This window comes from Theobroma cacao, chromosome 8 (genome assembly GCF_000208745.1).
Source record: "Theobroma cacao cultivar B97-61/B2 chromosome 8, Criollo_cocoa_genome_V2, whole genome shotgun sequence".
NCBI classification, from domain to species: Eukaryota; Viridiplantae; Streptophyta; class Magnoliopsida; order Malvales; family Malvaceae; genus Theobroma; species Theobroma cacao.
The window spans coordinates 316,341-337,872 of record NC_030857.1 but is presented as its reverse complement, the minus strand read 5'-3'; the positions used below and the strand labels follow the sequence as shown (position 1 = coordinate 337,872).

Here is a 21,532-nt window from a genome sequence, read left to right as displayed (position 1 = left end):
CAGATAAATTATTAAAAATATATACATAAACTTGTTGTCATGTGTACACTCAAATATTTGACTTATTAATTTATATATAATTTTTTTATTAAAAAATAAAATTCGAATATCTCTTTTTTTAATTAAAAAAAAAAAACTTATTGTCATGTGTAAATTTTAGTGCTTTAGACCTGAACTTTTTAAGATTATTTTTTTATATTAAACCTCATTAAATTAATGTTAAGAGATTAAACACTCTCTATTTAATTAATTTAACGATAATATTATTATTGATTAATACTTAAAAACATTATCTAAGGATATTTTTGGGTTTTAAGAATAGCTAAGGATAACGTTAAGGATAAATAAAGCTAGTTGTACAATATTCCAATGCGATATTTGTGTATGAGGACACGTAGAAATTTTAGATTTTTTGTTTGTTGGAATAGGGAAAATGATTCATTCGGCAGATTTTTTCCCTTTAGAATGAAGAAGAAAAGAAGTGAATGAATTAAATGTTTTGTACAAGTTGAAAAGGAGGACGGCGGAATTATTAATGGAATTGTAGCAAACTAGAAATGTCGTATTCAGTAGCTGCATTTAGTCAGATTATAGCACCTGACCAGTGAAATTGGTCATTAATTAATATATATATATATTTTTTGCAATTCGTCCAAATAAGATATTCATGCCAGGCTCATGGTTTTGCTTTTTTCCCATGACTTGTTAAGGATGGATTTACATGGAAATGTTTTTGGCAGTTAAAATGGGAATCTTTGGTGACTTGTTTATGTATGAAGGGAAAATTGAATTCCGGTAAAAAAAAAAATTACAGTCAAAATGGAGTGAACATAATTTTCGGCTTTACAGTAGCTCTTATACACAACAATTCTTGGAGAAAGAAAAGTAGTGGTCTAGATTACTTCCAATCTTCTGAGTTGACCTTATTCATGTCTCCAAGCAGCTCTTCTTTGACAAATTCAATCTCATATAATATGATACCCCTTTGGCTTCCCAGAGTGCACCTGAGATGAACTGAAAATCACCTACTCTCAACCGATGCTGACAGAGGGTGCTCCCATTCAAGTTTCCTGCTTCTGCTCTCCCTCTGGTATTACGGTTTCTTGAAGATCAATCCGACCTGCATCAGTGAAAGAAACTGATGATTAAACAAAGCTTGTATTTTCCAATTCTGCAAAATGCACAACTATTATCTTGACATGGACAAGTTTACGGGTATCTTTCATTATGCAGATGACTTTTATTAACACCTACTACAATCTTTGGTGATGATATAAGTCTTTTTTTGCCTTCTCAAGGAATATGTTTATGTAAAGAAAAAACAAAATGTTACATAACAGATTCCATTCCACTTCATTCATAACTGAAATTAGGTATGCAAAGAATGTGACAACAAGAGGATAAGTGGGGGAGGAATTGACCATTTGTCATATATATGCTAATTAACTATTTTAGATATTATTAAAAAACAGTTTTAGGACAAATGAAATTATGATATTTTGCTTCCTTGAGAGATGGGGGACAGAAAACAAAACAAAATACAGCAACTAGCTGGCTCCTAAACTTGCCAATTACCAAAAGGTGTTTTCAATGCTAGATGAGGCATAAATACTAATTGCTGTGATGAAGATATATTTCTTTGGATCAATCAGCAATCAACCACACTCAAAAAGGATAAACCCACAAATACTATTCCTCTATCGAGGAAGACTAGTTGGCATCAGTATCTCAGTATTCTATGATGACAAACATTAAAGTAGCATAGCAAGTTTTCTTCCTCATGAAGCTCAGGATCTTTTAGAAAAGAAAAATATCATACCTAGTAAGGTAATAAGAGATGGGGCTTTCGAAGGTCCATTGGATCTCATGTCAGTATCTGCAATGCGTAATCTAGATTATGAGTCCAGTACCATAATTGTAACATGTGTAGCAATTCATGATGCTATCATAGAATTCTCTATATGTACAGTCACCAATTCATAATTGCTGTTTTAGAACCTCACAAGACAGTACAAGCACAAAGCAAATCCTCAACTAATGTTCAGTAGATGCCCAAAAATGAGAATAACATGCCCAAAATTTGCAATATACAGACTGTTGCTTCTTGATTACAAGGCATTCACATTTACTCTGAACTTGTGCATGAAAAAGAAAAAAAAAATAATGGCACTCTCCTCATCACGTAGAAACCATAGTGAAGCAGCTTTAGCGAAAATACAGCATTGGTTAACAGTAAAAAGGAAAGTGCCTGTAGCTTTGGCGACATGCAGCATTGATTTACATCAATCTGATGAATTACAAAAAAAAATAAAAAATTGTATATTACTACATGACAATTCCAAATACACTCCCATGTAAGTATGTATAAAGAAGTATACCTGAACTTTCAAGTGACTTAACGATGTCTGATTTCTTAAAGGTAAATCCAATGAAGTTGGTATCTTTTGATGTCAACATCTGCTCCATCAAATAAACAAAAACATATCACAAACTTTTAGCATTAATCTAGTATAATACAGTACCACAAAAGCTTTCTAGAAAGAAAATGAAAATTGGAGCAGACATGGTCTTTACCTTCCTCCAAGGTCCGACTTGTGGAATTGCGGAGGGAGGGCCATCAATCTACCAAAAAGCAAAGAAAGAGCAAAATTAATTTTACTGAAAAAGCATAAAAGAAGCAAAAACGTTCAAGAAAAAAGACAACAAGAATTCCAAACTTTCATCCAAAACACTTTAAACCTTCATGCTGTTTAATGTTACTAAAATATCTAAAAAAGAAAATAAACCAGAGCAACAAGCAAAACTGATTAAACTCATTATACCAACTCACAACCAAGATACAGCGACATAGTTATAAATTTTGGAGAAACCCTCAATATCCCATTGGAAAAGAGGCTTTGTTAAGTTAAAAGTGCTCCAAAGTAAGAAGGCTAGCATGAGTCTTAAGAGTTGTAAAGACTTTCATACCCCATAAAAGGGTATAAATCTGATGCATTAGCATTCAAAGTACTCACTTCAGGAAACTTCTCAAAATTTTGAGTATCCAAGTCTCCAGTCACTGTTGGCTTATATGCAGCTTCAATTTCATATAGTTTTTCCCATTGCACACCTTTGAACCATGGATGTGCCTGAAAAATATTCAAGACTTCAAAACAAAAATAAAATAAAGAGTATTAACAAGCTCAAACTGAGAAAATTAACAAATTGATCCAATACTAAAATATTGCACAAATAGATGATGCAACTAGTTTTTCAATCTAAAAATTTAAGATCTAGAATGCGGTCTTTGGTTAGGAAAATATAAGCTTACTTATCGTGAATGCTTGATGAAAAAGTATCCTGCAACTAAACCATGTATTAAAACATAAAACAGAAATCTCTGAATTTTAATATAATACTTCTAATAACATAAAACATTTATATTTCATGGAAAGCATTTACCTTCAATTCTTCTACACCTCTGGTGCCCAGGCGGGTTTCAACATCACAAAGCAGGTGACAAATTAAATCCTTAGCCTCATCAGTTATTTTTGGTTCATCAGGGAATTTCAAGCAGGTTCTCCAGTTGATTATCTGTGCAAGAGAAAAAGATTACCATCTAGTGAACAAAGGAGGCTAAAAAAATCACTGAGAACCAAAAACTAGGCGGCACCTTGCGGCATGTTATCCGAGGATCATCAGAACAAAATGGAGGATAGCCTACGAGCATCTCATACATGATTGCACCTAGGGACCACCAATCACACTCCATCCCATAACCCTTCTTTAGTAGAACTTCAGGAGCCATGTAATCAAGAGTTCCAACAGTTGAATAAGCCTGCAAAAGCCAGAAGTTAGCTGATACTGAATGAAAGTAACATGCCTGCTTAAGAAATGTAACAAATGTACTATCCAAAAAGTACAAAAGTTATTCATATGAAAAATTTTAGCAGGTAACTGCAAATAGAATAAAGATAATACCAATGCACGACGATTACGTTTCCATTGTTGTAGTTGTTCTTTTGGCATCGTCCAAGGGGGTCTTTCAGAGCCTGACTGGACCTCAGCTTCACTCGTAGATTCCTGGGAACTTAAATCTTCATCTTCCAACAAAATTGATGAATATTTGCCATCTAGGGGTTTACACAAGCCAAAATCTGATAGCTTCAAATGCCCATTCCTATCTAGTATCAGGTTATCTGGTTTAATGTCCCTGCAAGCAAAATACCGTTAAAAGTAAATATCTGCAAAGAGGATATAGTGTTAAGTATTTTAAATTATCTAATTATCCCCAAGTAGTTTCCTCCAGGCCAAGCACAATGTATGACAACCTTGTGGCTAGTCAAAGCTATCATCTCTCATCAATTAAAAGGTACATACATTCAGGAAAATCCAGGCCTGCCACTGGTCCACCCACATTGAGACACTCCATCTAGTAATTTTAGAAACATGTTCATAAAATGCAATACCTATGAATATAGTTGTGTTGATGAATTGAATGAATAGCCAAAATGCTCTCTGCTACATAGAATCGTGCAACATCTTCAGAAAGAATATCTTCTCTCATCAGTAGTGTCATGATGTCACCACCAGGTAAATACTCCATTATAAGGTACAAGAAATCAGAATCTTGAAACGAATAGAACAGCTTTACAATACACCGGCTATCAACCTCGGCAAGTAAGTTTCTCTCAGAACGAACATGTTCAACCTTGAAGATAAAAGTAAAGTGAAAAATAAGGAGAACTGTTTAAACATAAAATGTGATTTGTGTCATAATCCACCAAGAAAATGCTTGAGTTATTTTCATAAAGTGCTTAACCATTCCAAATCGAACAGGATTAAGAATTTTCTAAGCTGAATTGAGTAATTGCCAACAGGCTATTCGAACAGGAATCAAATAATATAAAAGTACCAAAATAAATGGGGTTTGAAACAAATGGAGGTAGGGCAATAACCATGCAGATTTTTCTTGCATTAAAAGCATCCCTGAGAAAGCTACTGCATTATGTTCAAGAGTCCTAGCAATCTTCGCAATCACATGATTAAACTAGCTATGAAACTACTAAGTACTAAAGGAAATACAGAGCCTGTGACAAAAGAACTTATATAATCAATAAGGGCCATACATTTTTGAAAGTGTCTATTATTTTGGTGAATTACCTGTCCACGACTAAGCATCTCTGATTTCTTTAACTTCTTCATGGCAAAAATCTCTCCTGTGTTTTTAGCACGACATAACCTTACCTGCATTTGTTACATATAACCAGTAATAAGGATCAAGCCATCTAAATATATACATCAGCAATTTCTTTTCCCGCAGAAAAACAAGTTAAAAAAACCTCAATGAGGTCAAGTCACTGAAAATTTTAACCAAAGATTACTAGCAAATGTTTGAAATATACCTCGCCAAATGCACCTTTTCCAATTACAGTTAATTGTTCGAAATCATCAATTCCGACTTTACGTCTTTGCAGCCTCATATATTCAGTTTCTCTCCTTTCTAAATTCCTCATCATCTCCTCTTGTTCCTCACTCGAAACCTGAGCTTCCTCTGCTCTCCTTTGCAGTGCTCGCCGCCTTAAAAAGAACGACCGTCAATATCCAATAAAACTACATTTCAATTCTTAAAAACCGCACAGCAAATTCCATCTACGCTTACCATATCCATTTAATTACACCATAATTTCAATGATTACCTAGAGCAAATAAATTCAACAGCACAAGAGAAACTTAAAGGAGCACATGGATATTATAAATGCAATAAAAGTACGGACGACCAGAATTTACCTTTCTTTACGCTCTTGCAACCCTTGCAAGTAGTTCTTGTAATGATTCTCAATGAACTGTTTGGCGGCGGCCGCTTTTTGCCTGGTTACTGGAGAAGAAACGGAGACATCTGGATCCAAATCGACGCCTCGACCAGCTTTCAAGTTCAAAGCTCCTAATCTCACCGTCCCATCTCCACCGTCCATGTTTCCTCACAAAATTACAATCAAATCTTCTCCTTCTTTTTTCTCACCAAACAACAGGTTTCAACTTTCAATAAAAAAGATTTAAAGAAATAACAACCATTTCAAATACAAAAAGGAAAAAAAAAAGCTGATAAAAGAAGCTTGTCCGGTGTCACAGTATCGAGGAGAGATCTAGGAGCTGTCACCTGTCAGTTGTTTGTGAGAATGACTCAAAGAAGAGCAAAAAAATTAAAGGAAATTAAAATTAAAAATAAAAATGAACTGGCAAATGTTAAGGCGTGAGCGTGTGCCTTGGCGCGCGCCAGATTATAAATAAATAAAAAATATATATTTATATTTACATTTTGCATTGCAAGGCTGTCTTCATCTGTTAAAACTGAGATTGTTTGTTTCTGTTTAAGCTTTTCGAAGGTTTAAAAATAATAAAATATATATATATATTTTTTGGTTTTTTATTGGGAATTGAGTGTGATCAACGCCATCGTTTTCCTCGCATGAACTGGATTCTTGGAAACATTATTTGTTTATTTATTTTAGGATAGTTGCCAAAATACAAAAAAAGAAAATAAAAGAAAAGAAAAGAAATGGTGCGCGAAATTTGGTGTAGATTTTTAGAACTGGAACTCTACGGCGTCGGCGGAGATCTACAAAAGCGAATGGAGCGCGGGGGGTTTTTTTTCGTTTCTCTTGGGCGTGAACAGTACGCGTTTCTATATTAGTTCAACTGTGTGGGGCGGGGGGAGAATTGACAAATTGTGGTGCGAGGATGCTTTCGCTTGGAGTGGAGGTCAAAGGAGATTGATGCCAACGCGCTTGGGTGGAGCGAGTGGAGGGGATATGGTTTGTGATAGATCCCAACTCGCCATCCAACATGGTCCAGGCTGGTCTCATGTTGTACGTCAAAAAACAAAGGGTTCAGTTTAATAGCAACATGCCACGTGGTTTCTGGAATGTGGGGCCTACTTGCCAGTTTTAATCAAGGGCTTAATTGATTTCTTTTAGCATAACTGATGGGTTGATGTCTTAGTAGATCGACCGTGGCCCCCAGCAGGGCTGCCCTGGATTGGTTCCCAAAGGGAACAGATTCAGAATATTCTGAAGAACGCAGCAAGCTGTAAAATAAATAATAGCAAAAATTGAATTTTTCGTCTGCTTGATTTGGTAAATATAGAATAATTAAATAATAAGGTTTGAAATGCAAATCCAAAGCAAGCTAAGATTGAAGGCAATATGGCTGGTAAATCGTTTTCTTAAGGGGAATAAAAAAAAGGGAATAGGTGGTAAGAATTAGTATTACTTTCAATGATAATTCTTCTCATTTACAATGGAATATACATCAGCATATTGCCCTGGTTATTTGCTCGCATGACGGGGTTTCGAAACAAGAAGCGAGATGCGACGTTTCGGTAGCATTGACTGTGAAATGCATATGCCCATCTACGGATGTGCCTTCTAGCCAGACGCAGGGTAGTGACCAGGAATGCAAAGGCTGAGACTCCACCTGAAATGAAAAATAGGGCAGCGAATGGCTGAGGACCTAGACTTGAGCCATCGGTTATAGAGGTTGAGGAGGAGCAGTTGGAGGGGGAGAGCAAGTGCTCTTCCAGTTGCCGCATTTCTCCACTTTCCTTTACTTTGAGGATTGCCTCCGAAATGTCAAATGTCAGAGGAGAACCCTTCGGAAACACCTGAAGTAGAGAACCAAAATATAACCAACATTAATTCAATGAAAATGGATATCCATATGTTAACGAAACGCTTGGTTTCAGAATCTTGTAAGAGAGAAGAATAGTAGGGATTACAAAGCCAAAACCACCGAGCTTGAAGGTAGGTCCTGTCATGGTGTACCCTGTACAATACTTTGCAAGGAAGACTTTTGCATGAGGGACAACAAAGAAAGCTGCTTTAATATCTCCCTTCTTAAAGGCGACCGGATAGTCATTAATGGAATCAATTTTCTTGATGTTGTCTGCCTTAAAACCAATGACATTGATCAAATACCTCACAATAAACGAATTCCCATTATAGCCAACTGGTGCATTTGTTCTCAGAAGTGTCTCAATATCTGAAACAGATGGTTGGAGGCGTGAGATTGTCAACATGGAGGTGAGGCTTGCAGTGAAACCTGCTGTTATAATTAGAATAGAAAACAGCCATGGCGCCAGCACAAATCGAGATAAATTGCTCCTTAAATGTTCTCCTGCAAATGATAATATTTTCAGAGTTCTTTTCTACATGATAAAGACATACAGGGATTAAAGGAAAGGGTAAAATGACTTCGACTGAGACTTACTTTGCGCGAAGAATATGAGGGTGACAGAGAACCAAAGCACTGCCCCAAACCTATCGAGTTCAGGGTTATTTTCATGTTCAACTAGCCAAATAACACATCCTATGAAAATGTGCATTGTTATAGTTATTAGCCACATTCTCTTTGAAAAGGTGTCCATGAACATCCATACTTCTTCTGACTTATCTTGTTTTACAGTGACTACCATAATAAGTCCAGATTCAGCATATGGCTGTGAGAACTCTGCATACTGACATCTATCTGCCATTATATCTGTATCTCCAACTGCTGCATCTAACCCCTACTAATTTACATGAATCTATGATCAGTGTTCACCATCCAAAGTTATGAATGACAATAACATGGTCAAACATTTGAAGCAGCACTTTATAGTCAGAAACGGTTCAAATATTCGAATTTGCCACAGGAGGAAGAAGAAATCTAACCTTGCGATACACTTCTTCCACCATTTCGTCATATGTGCCAATGAAAGGAACCAATTCATAAGGCAATTGATAACGCAGATGCTTAACAACTGCTTTGAACACATCAATTGAAAATCCAGTAACATACCAACCGTTCTTGCCTTGATCATAACTCACTTTCACAAATTGCTTAAAGGCACCCCTAGCAGGAACCCCTATTTTCAGTGGTTTCTCCTCATCACCGGAAGTCCATCCCTTTGGAACAGTTTGCACGCCACCAGGCCACTGAATCGAGCCTAATTCTTTCATTGCCCGGTTGCCAAATCTGGTGTTCACTTGTTCATGTCTGCCAGAGTTTTCTGTGAATCCAAACTCCGGAGACCAAACTGCTATTTCGCTGTGGCTTTTGCCCACCACATTAAAGATCTGAAAGGTTGTTGGATGTTGCGATGATGTGACATTATTTAACCTTATTTTTCCACTTAAACCTTCATAATTGGTTGATAATATTTCTCTATATAATTCTTTGGATGTGGCATTTGCTTGTGAATTCTCCAGGGCTTGAGCAATGGTCCAAGCTGCATCATAAGCTTGGAGAGCAAAAATACTTGGGTTAGAATACTCTTCTTCGTCAGGGAATCTTATGCCATAGATCCTTCGGAATTTCGTTTTGAACTGTCTAAAAGACCTGCTAGAGTCTATAAAATTTGTTCTAAATCCAAGTACACCTTGCATTTTATAAAGAGTTGAAGAATCAACAGAATCAAGAAGGCTTGCAATTTCATCTGCGACAATCCACACATAGCCTTTGTCCATCATAGCCATTTGCTTAGCCTTCTCAAATAGCAAGACAGCAAACCGTAACGATGATTGTACGACTATGAAGACCCTGTTGCTCTTGCTCTTTAGCTTCCTTAGCTCTTCTTCTATGGCACCATTTTGGTCTGAAAGAGATGACAGAGGTGGGAAAGCTAAATGATATTCAACCTCTGAACCAACTACTCGAAGTGAATCGGAGAGTAGGATTATGAATCCTGAATCACCAGAAAAATCATTGTTGTGTTCGAAAATTGCAGTGATTTTTCGCCACTGGAAGAGTTCAACTAGTGCTGCAATGCATCTTATGTTGAGGTTGATGTCATTACTGAATTGGACGAAAAATGGCAATTGGTTAGGCATTGATGTTGGTATGGTGACATGTGAAGTTAGGGATATGATGGGGATATCATTTGTTGTTTTTTCGATCTCGGATACTATAATTGCTTCCTGCTTTCTGATTGCCCCAATCACAGCCTGCACCCTTTCAATACCAATGAGCTCTAAAGCTGCAGCAGACGTTGTAGGATTTTAAGTCTGTTAGTTGCTAAGAGTAATTAAGGCCTTATGTGCTTGTGCGTTGTGGTGGCTCACGAGCAGTGAAACAGGAATTCAGCATTTTAATTTGTTCCAGAATATATTGCATTTTGTTTTCATAACTTAAAATAATTTTATACTTTCTTTTACGTTGGACAGCTAGATGTATATTATTGTTGTTATTAATATTGTATGATACACAATACGTATCGTACGATACATTACGATATCAGTAAAAAATAATAATATATATTGATATTTATATCATATTTGATTAAGTATCGAAAATGCATCGTTCTATATCCTATACGTTTTTTATAAGTTTAATTCTATTAAATTATTAAAATTTTATTTATTTATTTAAGTTGAAACATGAAAAACTATTATTTATGAGTCTAAATTTTTCAGATTTAAATTTTAAACAAAAAAATATATACTAAAAAAATTAAATACCTTTTTTAATTCAACATTTTAAATATTTTTTAATTTTTAATTAATAAATTAATAAAATATATATATATATATATATATTATCTAAAAATATATACAAAGAATATATTAAGGGTTTAAATTAAAAAATAATTCTCTTTTTCAATTTGTATCCTATAATCTTCAATCTTATTAATAACAAATATAACATTTTTAAATTCTTTCTTTATTTTACATATATAAATGTTATTTATAATTAATTTTAAAGTTTTTTTATCATATGTCTTAAGATATGATACTTTATACTCAAAATGTGTCTCGATTTAACAACTACATGATTCCCTTATCTTCTCCTCACAAGTCTATGATAGTTAGAATGAAAAATTACCAGAAGAAGCTGCTCGAGCTGAGCTTCCATTTGTATCTTTGAAACACAAAACCAGGTGCCCTGAGCAAGTTGAGTGATGGAAATCCTGGATTGCCATTTCCATCGCTATTCTCTGCTCTTTCCCTGCACGAGAGCTGTAGTCAATAACGACACCTATTCTTCTGGTTATCCCAGGTTTCCCTACACAGTCATCCCCTCTTTGATTAGCCTCACCAGTTGGTTCCTTCATTACCAGCAAAAGCAGGAAGAAAGATAGGACAAGGGACATGTTTAAGTATTCAGACACTTGCCGAAAAGGAAGCAAATTCAGGCAATAACGTACCCCAGATAATTGGAGACACCAGGGAAAGGACCTTTAAGAAAAAGCAGAAATTGGCTTAAGAAATAAGAATGGTCATTGAGCGAGTTAATTAGCTAATAGTTTCTTCAAAATCTAGAATTATTCTTTCCAAGTTTTCTTCAAATGGATGTAATATGTATAGATTATAGACTTTTCTCTTATCTGGTAGTAACCACCGAAACTTCTCACGGCCTCAACCTTTAATTATATGTATTGAAGTCAAGTATTCCGGGTAGGTGAGGGAGTGATCTTATCTAGAATTATTCATTCATGCAAGCAACTTGTGAGCTTGGATTTCTCCCGGAGACTTGGGAGGTTTAGCTCAGTCACAAAGGTTGAAGAAGGAGTGCTCAAGCAAAAAGAGTAGACTGAAAGCCATTAGATTACTTTGAATTCTTGGGTTGTGAGATTCTTTAACAAAATTCAACTAAATGCATTTGCCAATTACCGTATTGGAGTCATAAATAATGGCTTACTAAAGTCAACAATCATATTTTGTCCCCCCATAACAAAAGTCAACAATCATAGTGAATGAATTTTGGTTCAGTATAGTTTGGGTTGGCACCGGCAATTGGTTGAGGATATTTTTCTAACTCTTATTATAATATATTCAATATTTCACATAGATACAATCACGTAGAGATGGGAAATATGTACAACTATATGTTTAGGAAGTCTCGACTCTCTACCGTTTCCATTTTTCAAACTCATCGACCTTAGTTCTATGTCATCAAAATTCAGCCGGTATTTCTCTGAAAGAACCCAAATGTGACATGTTGGCAACATGCGGTGAGAAATGTGAATACCCATCTTCGGGTTCTACTTAGCTTGGCCTGTATGAAATGGTTGTGCCTTCTCCCCAAACGCACGGCAGTGACTAGGAAGGCAAAGGCTGAGACTCCACCTGAAAGTAAAAATAGGCCAGCGAATGGGCGAGGACCTAAGCTTGAGCCCTCGCTTATGCCGGTGGTAGAGGAACAGTTGTAAGAGGAGAGCAAGTGTTGCTCCAGTTGTGGCATTTCTCCATTTTCTGTTACTTTGAGGATCGCCTCCGAAAAGTCAAATGCCAAAGGAGAACCTTTTGGAAACACCTAAAGCAGAGAAAAAATGTTATGCAAAGGACAAATGAATGAAAATGGTTAGATATGTCGATAAGAAAGAAGGATTTGCAGGAATTACAAAGCCAAAACCACCAAGCTTGAACGTAGGTCCTGCCATGGTGTACCCTTTACAGTACTTCGCGAGGAAGACTTGCGCATGAGGGACAACAAAGAAAGCTGCTTCGATATCTCCATTCTTAAAGGCATCCGGATAGTCACTAATGGAATCGATTTTCTTGATGTTCTCTGCCTTAAAACCTACGACATTGGTTAAATACCTTAGAATAAATGAATTCCCATTACATCCAACAGGTGCATTTGTTCTCAGAAGTGTTTCAATATCTGAAACAGATGGTTGGAGGCGTGAGATTGTCAACATGGAGGTGAGACTTGCAGTGAAACTCGCTGTTATGATTAGAATTGCAAACAACCATGGTGCCAGCACAAATCGAGATAAATTACTTCGCAGTGGTTCTCCTGCATGTTATAAACTTTCAGAGTTGCTCTCTTGTATATTAGGGACACGCAGGGACGTAATTCAACACTTAATGACTTTATCGGAGACTTACTTTGCGCAAAGAATATGATGGTGACTGAGAACCAAAGCACTGCCCCAAATCTCTTGAGATCGGGGTTCTCTCCATGTTCAATAAGCCAAATGACAAAACCTATGAAAATGTGCATTGCTAAAGTTATCAGCCACATTCTCCTTGTAAACGTCTTCATGAACATCCATAGTTCTTTTGACTTATCTGGTTTCACAGTGACTACCATAGTAAGTCCAGATTCAACGTATGGCTGTGAAAACTCTGCGTACTGATATCGATATGCCATTATTTCTATATCTCCAATTGCTGCATCTAATCCCTACTAAGAATTTACATGAATCTATGTCAGTGTTCACCATTGGAGGTTATAAATAACTATGACATGGTGAAACATTTGAAGTGTAGCGATTTCTAGTCAAGTATGGTTCGTTTTTGGAATTTGCAAAGGAGAAAGAAGAAATCTTACCTTGCAATAAACTTCTTCCACCATATCGTCATATGAGCCATAAAATGGAACAAACACAAAAGGCAATTGATAAGGAAGGCGCTTAACAACTGCTGCGAACACTTCTATAGAAAATCCTGTGACATATGAACCATTCTTGTCTTGATCATAACTCACTTTCACAAACTGGTTGAAGGCACCCCTAGCAGGAACCCCAATTTTCAGTTGCTTGTCTTCTTCGCCTGAAGACCATCCCTTGGGAGTAGTTTGTAAGCCGCCAGGCCAATAAATCGGGCCTAATTCCTTCACGGAACTGTTGCCAAATCTAGAGTTCTCTCCTTCATGTTTGTCAGAGTTTTCTGTGAATCCGAACTTTGGTGACCAAACTGCTAACTCTCTGTAGCTTTTACCCACCACGTTAATGATCTGAAAGGTTCGATGTTCCAATGTTGTGGAATTTTCGAATCTCATTCTTCCGCTTAAACCTTCAAAGTTACTTGATAATATTTGTTTAAAGAATTCTCTGGACGTAAAATTTGCTTGTAATTTCTCCATGGCTTGAGCAATTGTTCGAGCTGCATCATAAGCTTGGAGGGCAAAAATACTTGGGTTAGAATACTCTTCTTCTTCGGAGTATCTTACCCCATAGTTCTTTCGAAATTTAGTTTTGAACTGTCTAAAAGATTTGCTAGAGTCGATAAAATTGGTTCTGAAACCAAGTACACCTTGCATGTTATAAAGAGCTGAAGAATCAACAGAATCAAGAAGGCTTGCGATTTCATCTGTGACAATCCATACATAGCCTTTCTCCATCATAGCCATTTGCTTAGCCTTCTCAAAAAGCAAGACAGCGAACCGTAAAGATGATTGTACTACTATGAAAACCCTGTTGCTCTTGCTCCTCAGCTTCCTTAGCTCTTCTTCTATGGCACCATTTTGGTCTGAGAGAGATGACAGAGGAGGGAAAGCTACATGATGTTCAATCTCTGAACCAACAACTCTAAGTGAATAAGAGAGCAGAGTTATGAGTCCGGAATCAGAAGAAAAATCGTTGTTATCTTCGTAAATGGCAGTCACTTTTCGCCACCGGAAGTTGTTGACGATGGCAGCGATGCATTGCATGTTGACGTTGATGTCATTAGCCATTTGGAAGAAAAATGGCAATGGGTTGCGCAATGATGTAGGTGCTGTGGCAGGTGAAGTTAGGGATATAATAGGCAAAACCCTGGTGACCTTTTGGATCTCAGATACTAGAGTTGCTTCTTGTGGTCTAATTGCTCCGATGATGGCTTGCACTTTTTCACTACCAATGAACTCCAATGCTGCAGTATATGTTTGAGGATTTAAATAGTGTTAGTAGATGAGGGTTAAAGCGCTGTGTGCTTGTGCATTGTGGTGGCTCAGAAGCAAATTCAAGCTGGGAAACTTCAGATAGAGAAATTCAGCCATCAAATCCTGACAAGTTTATGCATGTTAGAATAAGAAATTACCAGAAGAAGCCGCTCGAGCTGAGGTTCCCTGTGAGTCTTTGAAGCGCAAAATCAGCTGCTTCGAGCAAGTTGAGCGATGGAAATCCCGGATAGCCATTTCCATTGCTATTCTCTGCTCCTTCCCGACACGAGAGCTGCAGTCAACAACGCCACCTATTCCCCTGGTTATCCCACGTTTCGTTACACAGCTATCCTCTTTTTCCTTAGCTTCAGCAGGTATTCCCGTTGTTAATAGCAACAGCAGGAAGAAAGGTGCGACACGGGACATGTCCAAGTCTTGAGAGAATCACAGCCCCTTGTAAACGAAAAGCAGGAAAATAACTCAAACAGGGTATCTAAATTCAAGCAACTTCAGGCAATGCTGTGACCCAGACAACTGGAATTACGCCGGGAATATCAAGGACCTTTCCCAAACAAGTAGAAGCACCGAAAATCTGACTTGCGAATCTTCATTTAGCCTGTTGCTGAATAGTGGTTCAACTCTAGTTAGAACTAGAATTAATATTATTCTTAAGTCAACACACGATACCCTACAAGTTTAAAGAAGGTGGTTGCTACCATTTGCACGCTTTCCAATAGCTTAGTCAAGACTCCAAAGGTAGAAGGAATTCCCAAATGAAGAGAGTAGACGAAGGGCTATACCATGAATTTGAATTGTTCAATGGGTTTGAGATTCTTCAATAAAATTTTCAAAAGAAAGATGGATTCTCAAACAAATCCCAAGTTGTGCTGTTGCTTTCTTTATCAAATATTTTTTCCAATTATCAAATTGGAGTCTTCAGTAATATTGTTTATTGCTAATGTCACCAATGATGATTGAGAGAATATATAAATTAGGTTTAGTTTTAGATATTATGGGCAATTATTAGTAATTTCGAAATATATATATCATATGTATTTATATATATATATATATCTCTCGTATATGATTAATTATTTAAATTTTATAAACAACCAATAGTCTCACATATTATTTAGTACAAGCTTTTTATGTGCATTTCACGCTATTGAGATTGGTTCTAATTTAAGGGGAAAAAATTATTTTTACTTAAGCAAGTACACTTCCGATTAATATTCAAAAAATGCTATTTAAAAATGAAATAAAATATGGATAATATTTCATTATTATTTTTCTTTAACATTTTTCTACTAGTGAGATATTCAAAAATGAACTTTAATTAGTTTCTCAAACTAAATAAATCTAAAAAATAGAATAAAGTAATGCCAAAAATCAATTTGATCAAGTCCTAACCACAGATTGGGCCTTAACGGGCCATATTTTCAACCCAAGGGCCGTTACCGGCCCAAAGAAAATAACCAAACCAAAAAATAAAAGGCGCCTAGCTGGACAAAGAGGCGGTCTCACCAGTCACCATTTTATCAGCTGAGATTTCCCTTCCAATAGCAAAACGCTCTTCATATTTTTCATGAGCGTTGATAATGTGACCGTTAACTCGTCCGATTCTTTCTTCAAACTACTTCAGAACTCACTGACTCACTGAGCTCGTCATGGCTTCGGTTCTCAAGCCGCCACCCTACTTTCACCGTAACTGTATCTCCATCTCCTCCTCTTCCTCCCCGGTGATCTTATCTTCTCCCTCCCAGCGAACGACGTCGCTCCAAGTTCGCTCTTGCGCGTTGAGGACCGGGTCCGACGGGGGAAGAATCGGGAGCCAGGAATCTTACGGGGCCGATATGTTAAGGAAGCCAAGTATATTGCCACCGAAGGACAGTGGTGGAACTTCGGAACAAGAAGAGGGCAGTGAGGGAAAAAGGAAGAGGGGTAAATGGATTGATTGGGAAGATAGAATTTTAGAGGACACGGTTCCTCTCGTTGGCTTCGTTAGAATGATTATTCATTCTGGCAAGTAAGTAATTTCATTTCTTGGCCTTATTTATATTTTATCTAATTCGAGTTTTCGAAGTTATTAAAATAAAATGTTTTTGATGGTAATGTTGTAAATTTATTGCAGATATGAGAGTGGAGATAGATTAAGTCCAGAGCATGAAAAGACGATTCTCGATAGGTTGCTTCCATACCATCCAGAGTGTGAGAAGAAAATTGGATGTGGAATTGATTATATTACAGTATGTTTCTTTTGCTTTTCGAGTTTCTATCGATGGTATTTATTATAATTTATCATGTTTGAGCTGACCAAATTAAATAAGTCATACTTCTTTTGAGGGTGCTGAATATTTGTCTTTATTTTTTTGAATTTTTGTTGATTTTAACTGCATTTATAGTCTTCGTTAAATTTGAACACTTTGCCTTGTTAACAACTTGATATAGTGGAGGCAAATAGTGAACATTTGTGCTTGCTCAACAGCTCGTTAGAATGTAGAAAATTTCGTGAATTCATGCTTAGTTTTAGTTAGAAAGATTATAGGCTAATCAATTAGTGGAATTTCTACTCTGGGTAATTCACATTTTATACTGATAAAGCATTCACCTTACCTTTCTGCTTTAGTTTTCACCATTCATTTGGTCTTCTTTTTTTCTTATAGCCTATGGAGAATCATCACTTAAAACTACTGTTTTCTGTAATTGTATCTCCTCCATGGCTTCATGCTTATCATTCCTTGGTGAGAGAGCTTGATTCCCATGTAGCATCATGCAGGAACTATTGTTATCCCTAACTTTGGATACCTGTTATAGTTTCCAAATGATTCCTATTATGTTATTATTATGTGGACAAGAGGTGATCATGGACTTGGTTAATGTAGTAACCCGGCAAGATCAATCTATGCTTGTGTTTGTTTAAGACTTATCTTCGGTTGTTACAGTGATTTCTATGCGAGTATGTATCTTATTTATTAGTTTTCTTGTGTTTGGAAATGTGCAAATCTGTAATATTACCATTGCTTTCATTACCTTTATGTGGTGAAACAACCTATTCAATATTGAATCAAATTTTGTATTTAAATATTAATTAAATCCTTTCTGTTCCATAAAAGTCTAAACCTTGTTTATAATTTATGTTCTGCAGTTAATGCTGCACATAATCAGAATTTTACCAAGGGGATGGCACATGATATTATTGGTTCAAAATCCTTTCTTAGACTTGCTCAGTTGCTCTTGATATCTCCATTAACATGGATAGCATTGCAACTTGCACAGATCACCATAGTCCAAAAGCCACATTGTATTCAATTTTCAAACAAGAATCTTCTTCAAATTTTAGAAAGTGGTCACTTCAATAGGTTTCAATCTTTTAGGGATTTGGGGTGACGCTGGGTCTCTCCTGTCGATGTTTTAAAAAACAGAATGAAAGCAATAAAACTACGAGACCAATGAGCAGGCATGCAAAATTGAGGGGGAAAATCAACTAAAAGAAAGGAAACCTCTTAAGTAATTAAAATTTTTTATTATGGTATTTACACAAGTTAAATGGTACTGCAGCCCATTTGGTGAACTTTTGTTAATTAAGTAAATGATGAACACTTCTTATTTTTGGTTCACAGGTTGGTTACCATCCTGACTTTGAAGGCTCAAGATGTTTGTTCATAGTTCGAAAAGATGGAGAACTGATTGACTTTTCTTACTGGAAATGCATCAAAGGCCTGATCAGAAAAAACTATCCTCTATATGCAGACAGCTTCATTCTCAGACATTTTCGACGGCGTAGACGGAGTTGATGAGGGTAATATTCTGAACTTGTCAACCACTTTATGTTATTATGTCAGGTTGGTTGCCATCCTGACTTTGAAGGCTTAAGATGTTTGTTCATAGTTTGGAAAGATGGAGAACTGGTTGTCTTTTCTTACTGGAAATGCATCAAAGGCCTGATCAGAAAAAACTATCCTCTATATGCAGACAGCTTCATTCTCAGACAATTCTGACAGTGTAGATGGAGTTGATGAGGGTAATACTCTGAATTTGTCAACCACTTTATGTTATTATGTTTAGAGGATTTTTTTAATTTTGTTCTTATTGTTTGTAATATGTCATATTAATGAGCTCAAATAACATTGTAGAAATTAAAAGTAATTATTGAAAAATCTTAAAATTTAAATGGTGGGTGTAGTTTCTAGAAGCATATTCCTAAAAGATGATACTGAGTTTTGCTGATGGCTTGACTGGTAGCTGGTCTAAAAGGTCAAATGTCCATATATCCTTAATTCATGATACTTCTGTCAGGGAATTGGATTTCACTATTTTTCTGTTTTGCCTCTCTCTCTTTCTCTCTCTCTCTCTCGCACACACACACACACATGCACATCAACATGCACACACATGCTGCTTTGGCTAAACCATATTGCATCAGCTGTTCACATCTAACATGACCGTGAGAGAGAGACTTGTGATGCTATGTCATTTATTTAGGAGATAATAGGAGTTGTGTTGCTGCGAAACAGATATTAGAAAATGGAGATAAAGATCCCTCACGGTTTCAGTCAATAATGTAGCAGATGGATTGGTAGGTTCATTGCAAATAGCGACCACAGTGTTACTCCTTTGTTAGCTAAGACTATCTGTTGATATTTTGGTTTCTCTGAGGCAGTGGTGCACAATAACTTACTGCATTTGCCCCAAGTGACCTCCTATAAAATAGAGGTCATAAAGAAATTAAGAATGTAGGTTAGAGACTGATCTGTCTAACAGATCTATTAAGTATAAACGAAGAGGCATCGACCTGAATTTCTAACCCCTGGAAACCATACTCTTTTGCCATTACAAGGCCATAGCTGAGGCCCTGAAGTTAAGCTTGAATGCAATTGTGAAAATCAAATCTCCATCATACTCATCAGGGGACATAATTAACTATAGGATGGGCCATCCTCAGACAAACTGGGTGGCGTAAAGAAAGGAGGAAAAAAAAAACCGCAGTTGAGTTTGATTTCAGCTTGTCTCTCTTCAACATTACTAGTGACTAGTTCTATAAAATTGAAGAGAAATTAAAGTCTATAAGAACTAGGCTATTTGTAGTATAGTCTCTTTTTCTCTCCGTTATATGTCAAAAGGTTCAAAGAGATAGCTTTCAATAAACGGAAAAAGAAGTTGTGTTATGGTAACGAACAACCAATTATCAACCTCATAAATTCCAACTGATGAGAGAAGGCTTCATGGTGCTCTTTCATTTGCCCTTTTTGCTCTTCTTACCTTTTCCTGTGACCTTGTCACGCTTGTTGTCTGGTTTTCTTGATGACTTGCGACATTTTGTCTTATTTGATGCAGGGCTGTCATTACTTTGAACTTTTAGTAACAAAGTAATACGAGCTAAGACCCAAAGTAAATTATTGAATTGTTGGTAACTGATTGATAGGAGTTAAAGACCCAAAGTTCCATTAGCAAAACCCAATATTTAAATATAATTTTTTTTTTGTAGTATCATTTGAAGCAGGGCACCCGTCAGCTTTCCATCTTGACCCTAACTCTTCATGAACTTTGAACATAATCAGAAAATATTTGGCTGGATATGTGCAATCTGGCTTTTGCATTTATGTTAGTTTGTCTAGCAATTGGGGAGAAGGAGATACTCAAGTCACCCACGTCCAGGCACTTATTGGCCAAGGAAACCAAAAAGAAAAGCATTATATAAAAAAACAGGGTGTTGGTTGCACACGAGCTAGACGTCACAGTCTCTTTGGTCTTGGAACCGGAAGAAAGTTCAGAATCCCATAAATTGGATGGAACCAATCCATTCTTCAAAGTTCCATACACAGAAAAGTCCAGATGCTAACAGTGGGGAAGCCACCGGGTTCTGCACCACGTGTGCGGACCAATTGAAACAATAATTGATCAGGAATAGGCACTGTAAGATAAATGTGGTGCGCACCAATACCCAATTATTTGGGGGATTTGGGTGATAGGGGAATGGGACACGTATCTCCTTGCACCTACTCTGACCCTAGGTTCATGAAAATGATTCATATTTATCTTTGGGTACCATTCCCTTTTCTTTTTGTTCGATAAGGATTATGGTATTTCTCGTATTCATGAACGTTTTACCTGCCACTTGTAGCAAAGAGAGAGCTTTGTCCTTGCTTTAATTGCTACTACAATGCAACTGTATTGTACAAAAAGATGTCCCCATTTGGTGCATAAGATATACTAGCTTGAATAATCATAATTTCTCATAATAAATCTCGCTCTAGGTAGATTTTTATGGAATCGTATTGTTCTATTGTTTTACATTTCAATTGAGGATAGATGAGATAAGAGCTTGAGAAATCATAGTGATCATATCGTTTTTGTAAACTTAATGCTACTCTGTGCATCCATCCAAGCCACCCTCGGGTTGGTTCAAAGTATGCCGACATCCAATCTTGTCAGATGATCATAGTATGGGAACCACCCAAAATTTTTTATGCAAATACGACCATAGGAGATGTTACAAAGTCTACTTCTCTCCCTCTTTCTTTGCTTTCAATTTAGGAGTGTCGGAAACCCATATTAAAAAAAAAAAAGAAAAACAAAAAGAATCTTTAACCCAATTTTCGAAGAAAATTCAGACAATTGACTTACCATGTGTTGGTACTTTAATTGATCGACATGTGTAAATGTTCTTTATTCAATAGTGGTGCGAGTTTTGTCTTTTTGCAAAGATGGCCTTATTCTACAAAGCAAAACCCCACATCCTCATCTGTCACTTGAATAAATCCAATTCATGTATAGATACAAAGGCTTGCAGCCTTTTTCCCTATTTTGGGTCATTTGGAGGGCTTGAATGAAAGGAAGTATCTTTTTCCAAAGGAACCAATTCAATGGACTTAATCCTACCCGTTTCCCCATTAATGATTCCCTTTGTAAACCTCTTATCTTGACTTTT

At 36.5% G+C, this 21,532-nt stretch overlaps 4 protein-coding genes across 8 annotated transcripts; 1 reads left to right on the top strand and 3 right to left on the bottom strand.

Annotated features, from left to right (window-relative positions):
• LOC18591190 (serine/threonine-protein kinase tricorner) lies at positions 663-6,593 on the bottom strand. 2 transcript variants are annotated; one of them, XM_007017162.2, is made up of 12 exons: positions 5,770-6,590; positions 5,385-5,559; positions 5,143-5,226; positions 4,449-4,690; positions 3,961-4,192; positions 3,653-3,817; positions 3,442-3,573; positions 3,015-3,128; positions 2,575-2,622; positions 2,379-2,457; positions 1,820-1,876; positions 663-1,120 (listed from the first exon to the last, which is right to left on the bottom strand). In XM_007017162.2, exons 1-12 carry the CDS (start codon positions 5,952-5,954, stop codon positions 1,062-1,064), a joined length of 1,572 nt encoding a protein of 523 aa, XP_007017224.2. In that variant the 5' UTR covers positions 5,955-6,590; the 3' UTR covers positions 663-1,061. The 2 variants fall into 2 exon arrangements, with proteins under 2 accessions (XP_007017224.2, XP_017981701.1); XM_018126212.1 differs by lacking the exons at positions 663-1,120; positions 1,820-1,876 and adding an exon at positions 1,919-2,287 and having other exon boundaries at positions 5,770-6,593.
• LOC18591189 (glutamate receptor 2.9) lies at positions 7,238-9,041 on the bottom strand. Its single transcript, XM_007017161.2, has 4 exons — positions 8,691-9,041; positions 8,248-8,545; positions 7,757-8,154; positions 7,238-7,642 (listed from the first exon to the last, which is right to left on the bottom strand). The coding sequence occupies exons 1-4, from the start codon at positions 8,976-8,978 to the stop codon at positions 7,274-7,276; spliced, it is 1,353 nt and encodes a 450-aa protein (XP_007017223.2). The 5' UTR covers positions 8,979-9,041; the 3' UTR covers positions 7,238-7,273.
• LOC18591187 (glutamate receptor 2.9) lies at positions 9,010-15,030 on the bottom strand. The gene is made up of 8 exons (XM_018125457.1): positions 14,763-15,030; positions 13,294-14,594; positions 12,849-13,146; positions 12,359-12,756; positions 11,986-12,270; positions 10,840-11,062; positions 9,139-9,994; positions 9,010-9,028 (listed from the first exon to the last, which is right to left on the bottom strand). The coding sequence occupies exons 1-8, from the start codon at positions 15,028-15,030 to the stop codon at positions 9,010-9,012; spliced, it is 3,648 nt and encodes a 1,215-aa protein (XP_017980946.1).
• On the top strand, positions 16,113-18,914 carry LOC18591186 (protein DCL, chloroplastic). Of its 4 annotated transcripts, none has more exons than XM_007017155.2 (4): positions 16,113-16,630; positions 16,736-16,850; positions 18,225-18,403; positions 18,493-18,914. In XM_007017155.2, the coding sequence occupies exons 1-3, from the start codon at positions 16,272-16,274 to the stop codon at positions 18,396-18,398; spliced, it is 648 nt and encodes a 215-aa protein (XP_007017217.2). In that variant the 5' UTR covers positions 16,113-16,271; the 3' UTR covers positions 18,399-18,403; positions 18,493-18,914. The 4 variants fall into 4 exon arrangements, with proteins under 4 accessions (XP_007017217.2, XP_007017216.2, XP_007017215.2 ...); XM_007017154.2 differs by having other exon boundaries at positions 18,479-18,914; XM_007017153.2 differs by having other exon boundaries at positions 18,577-18,899.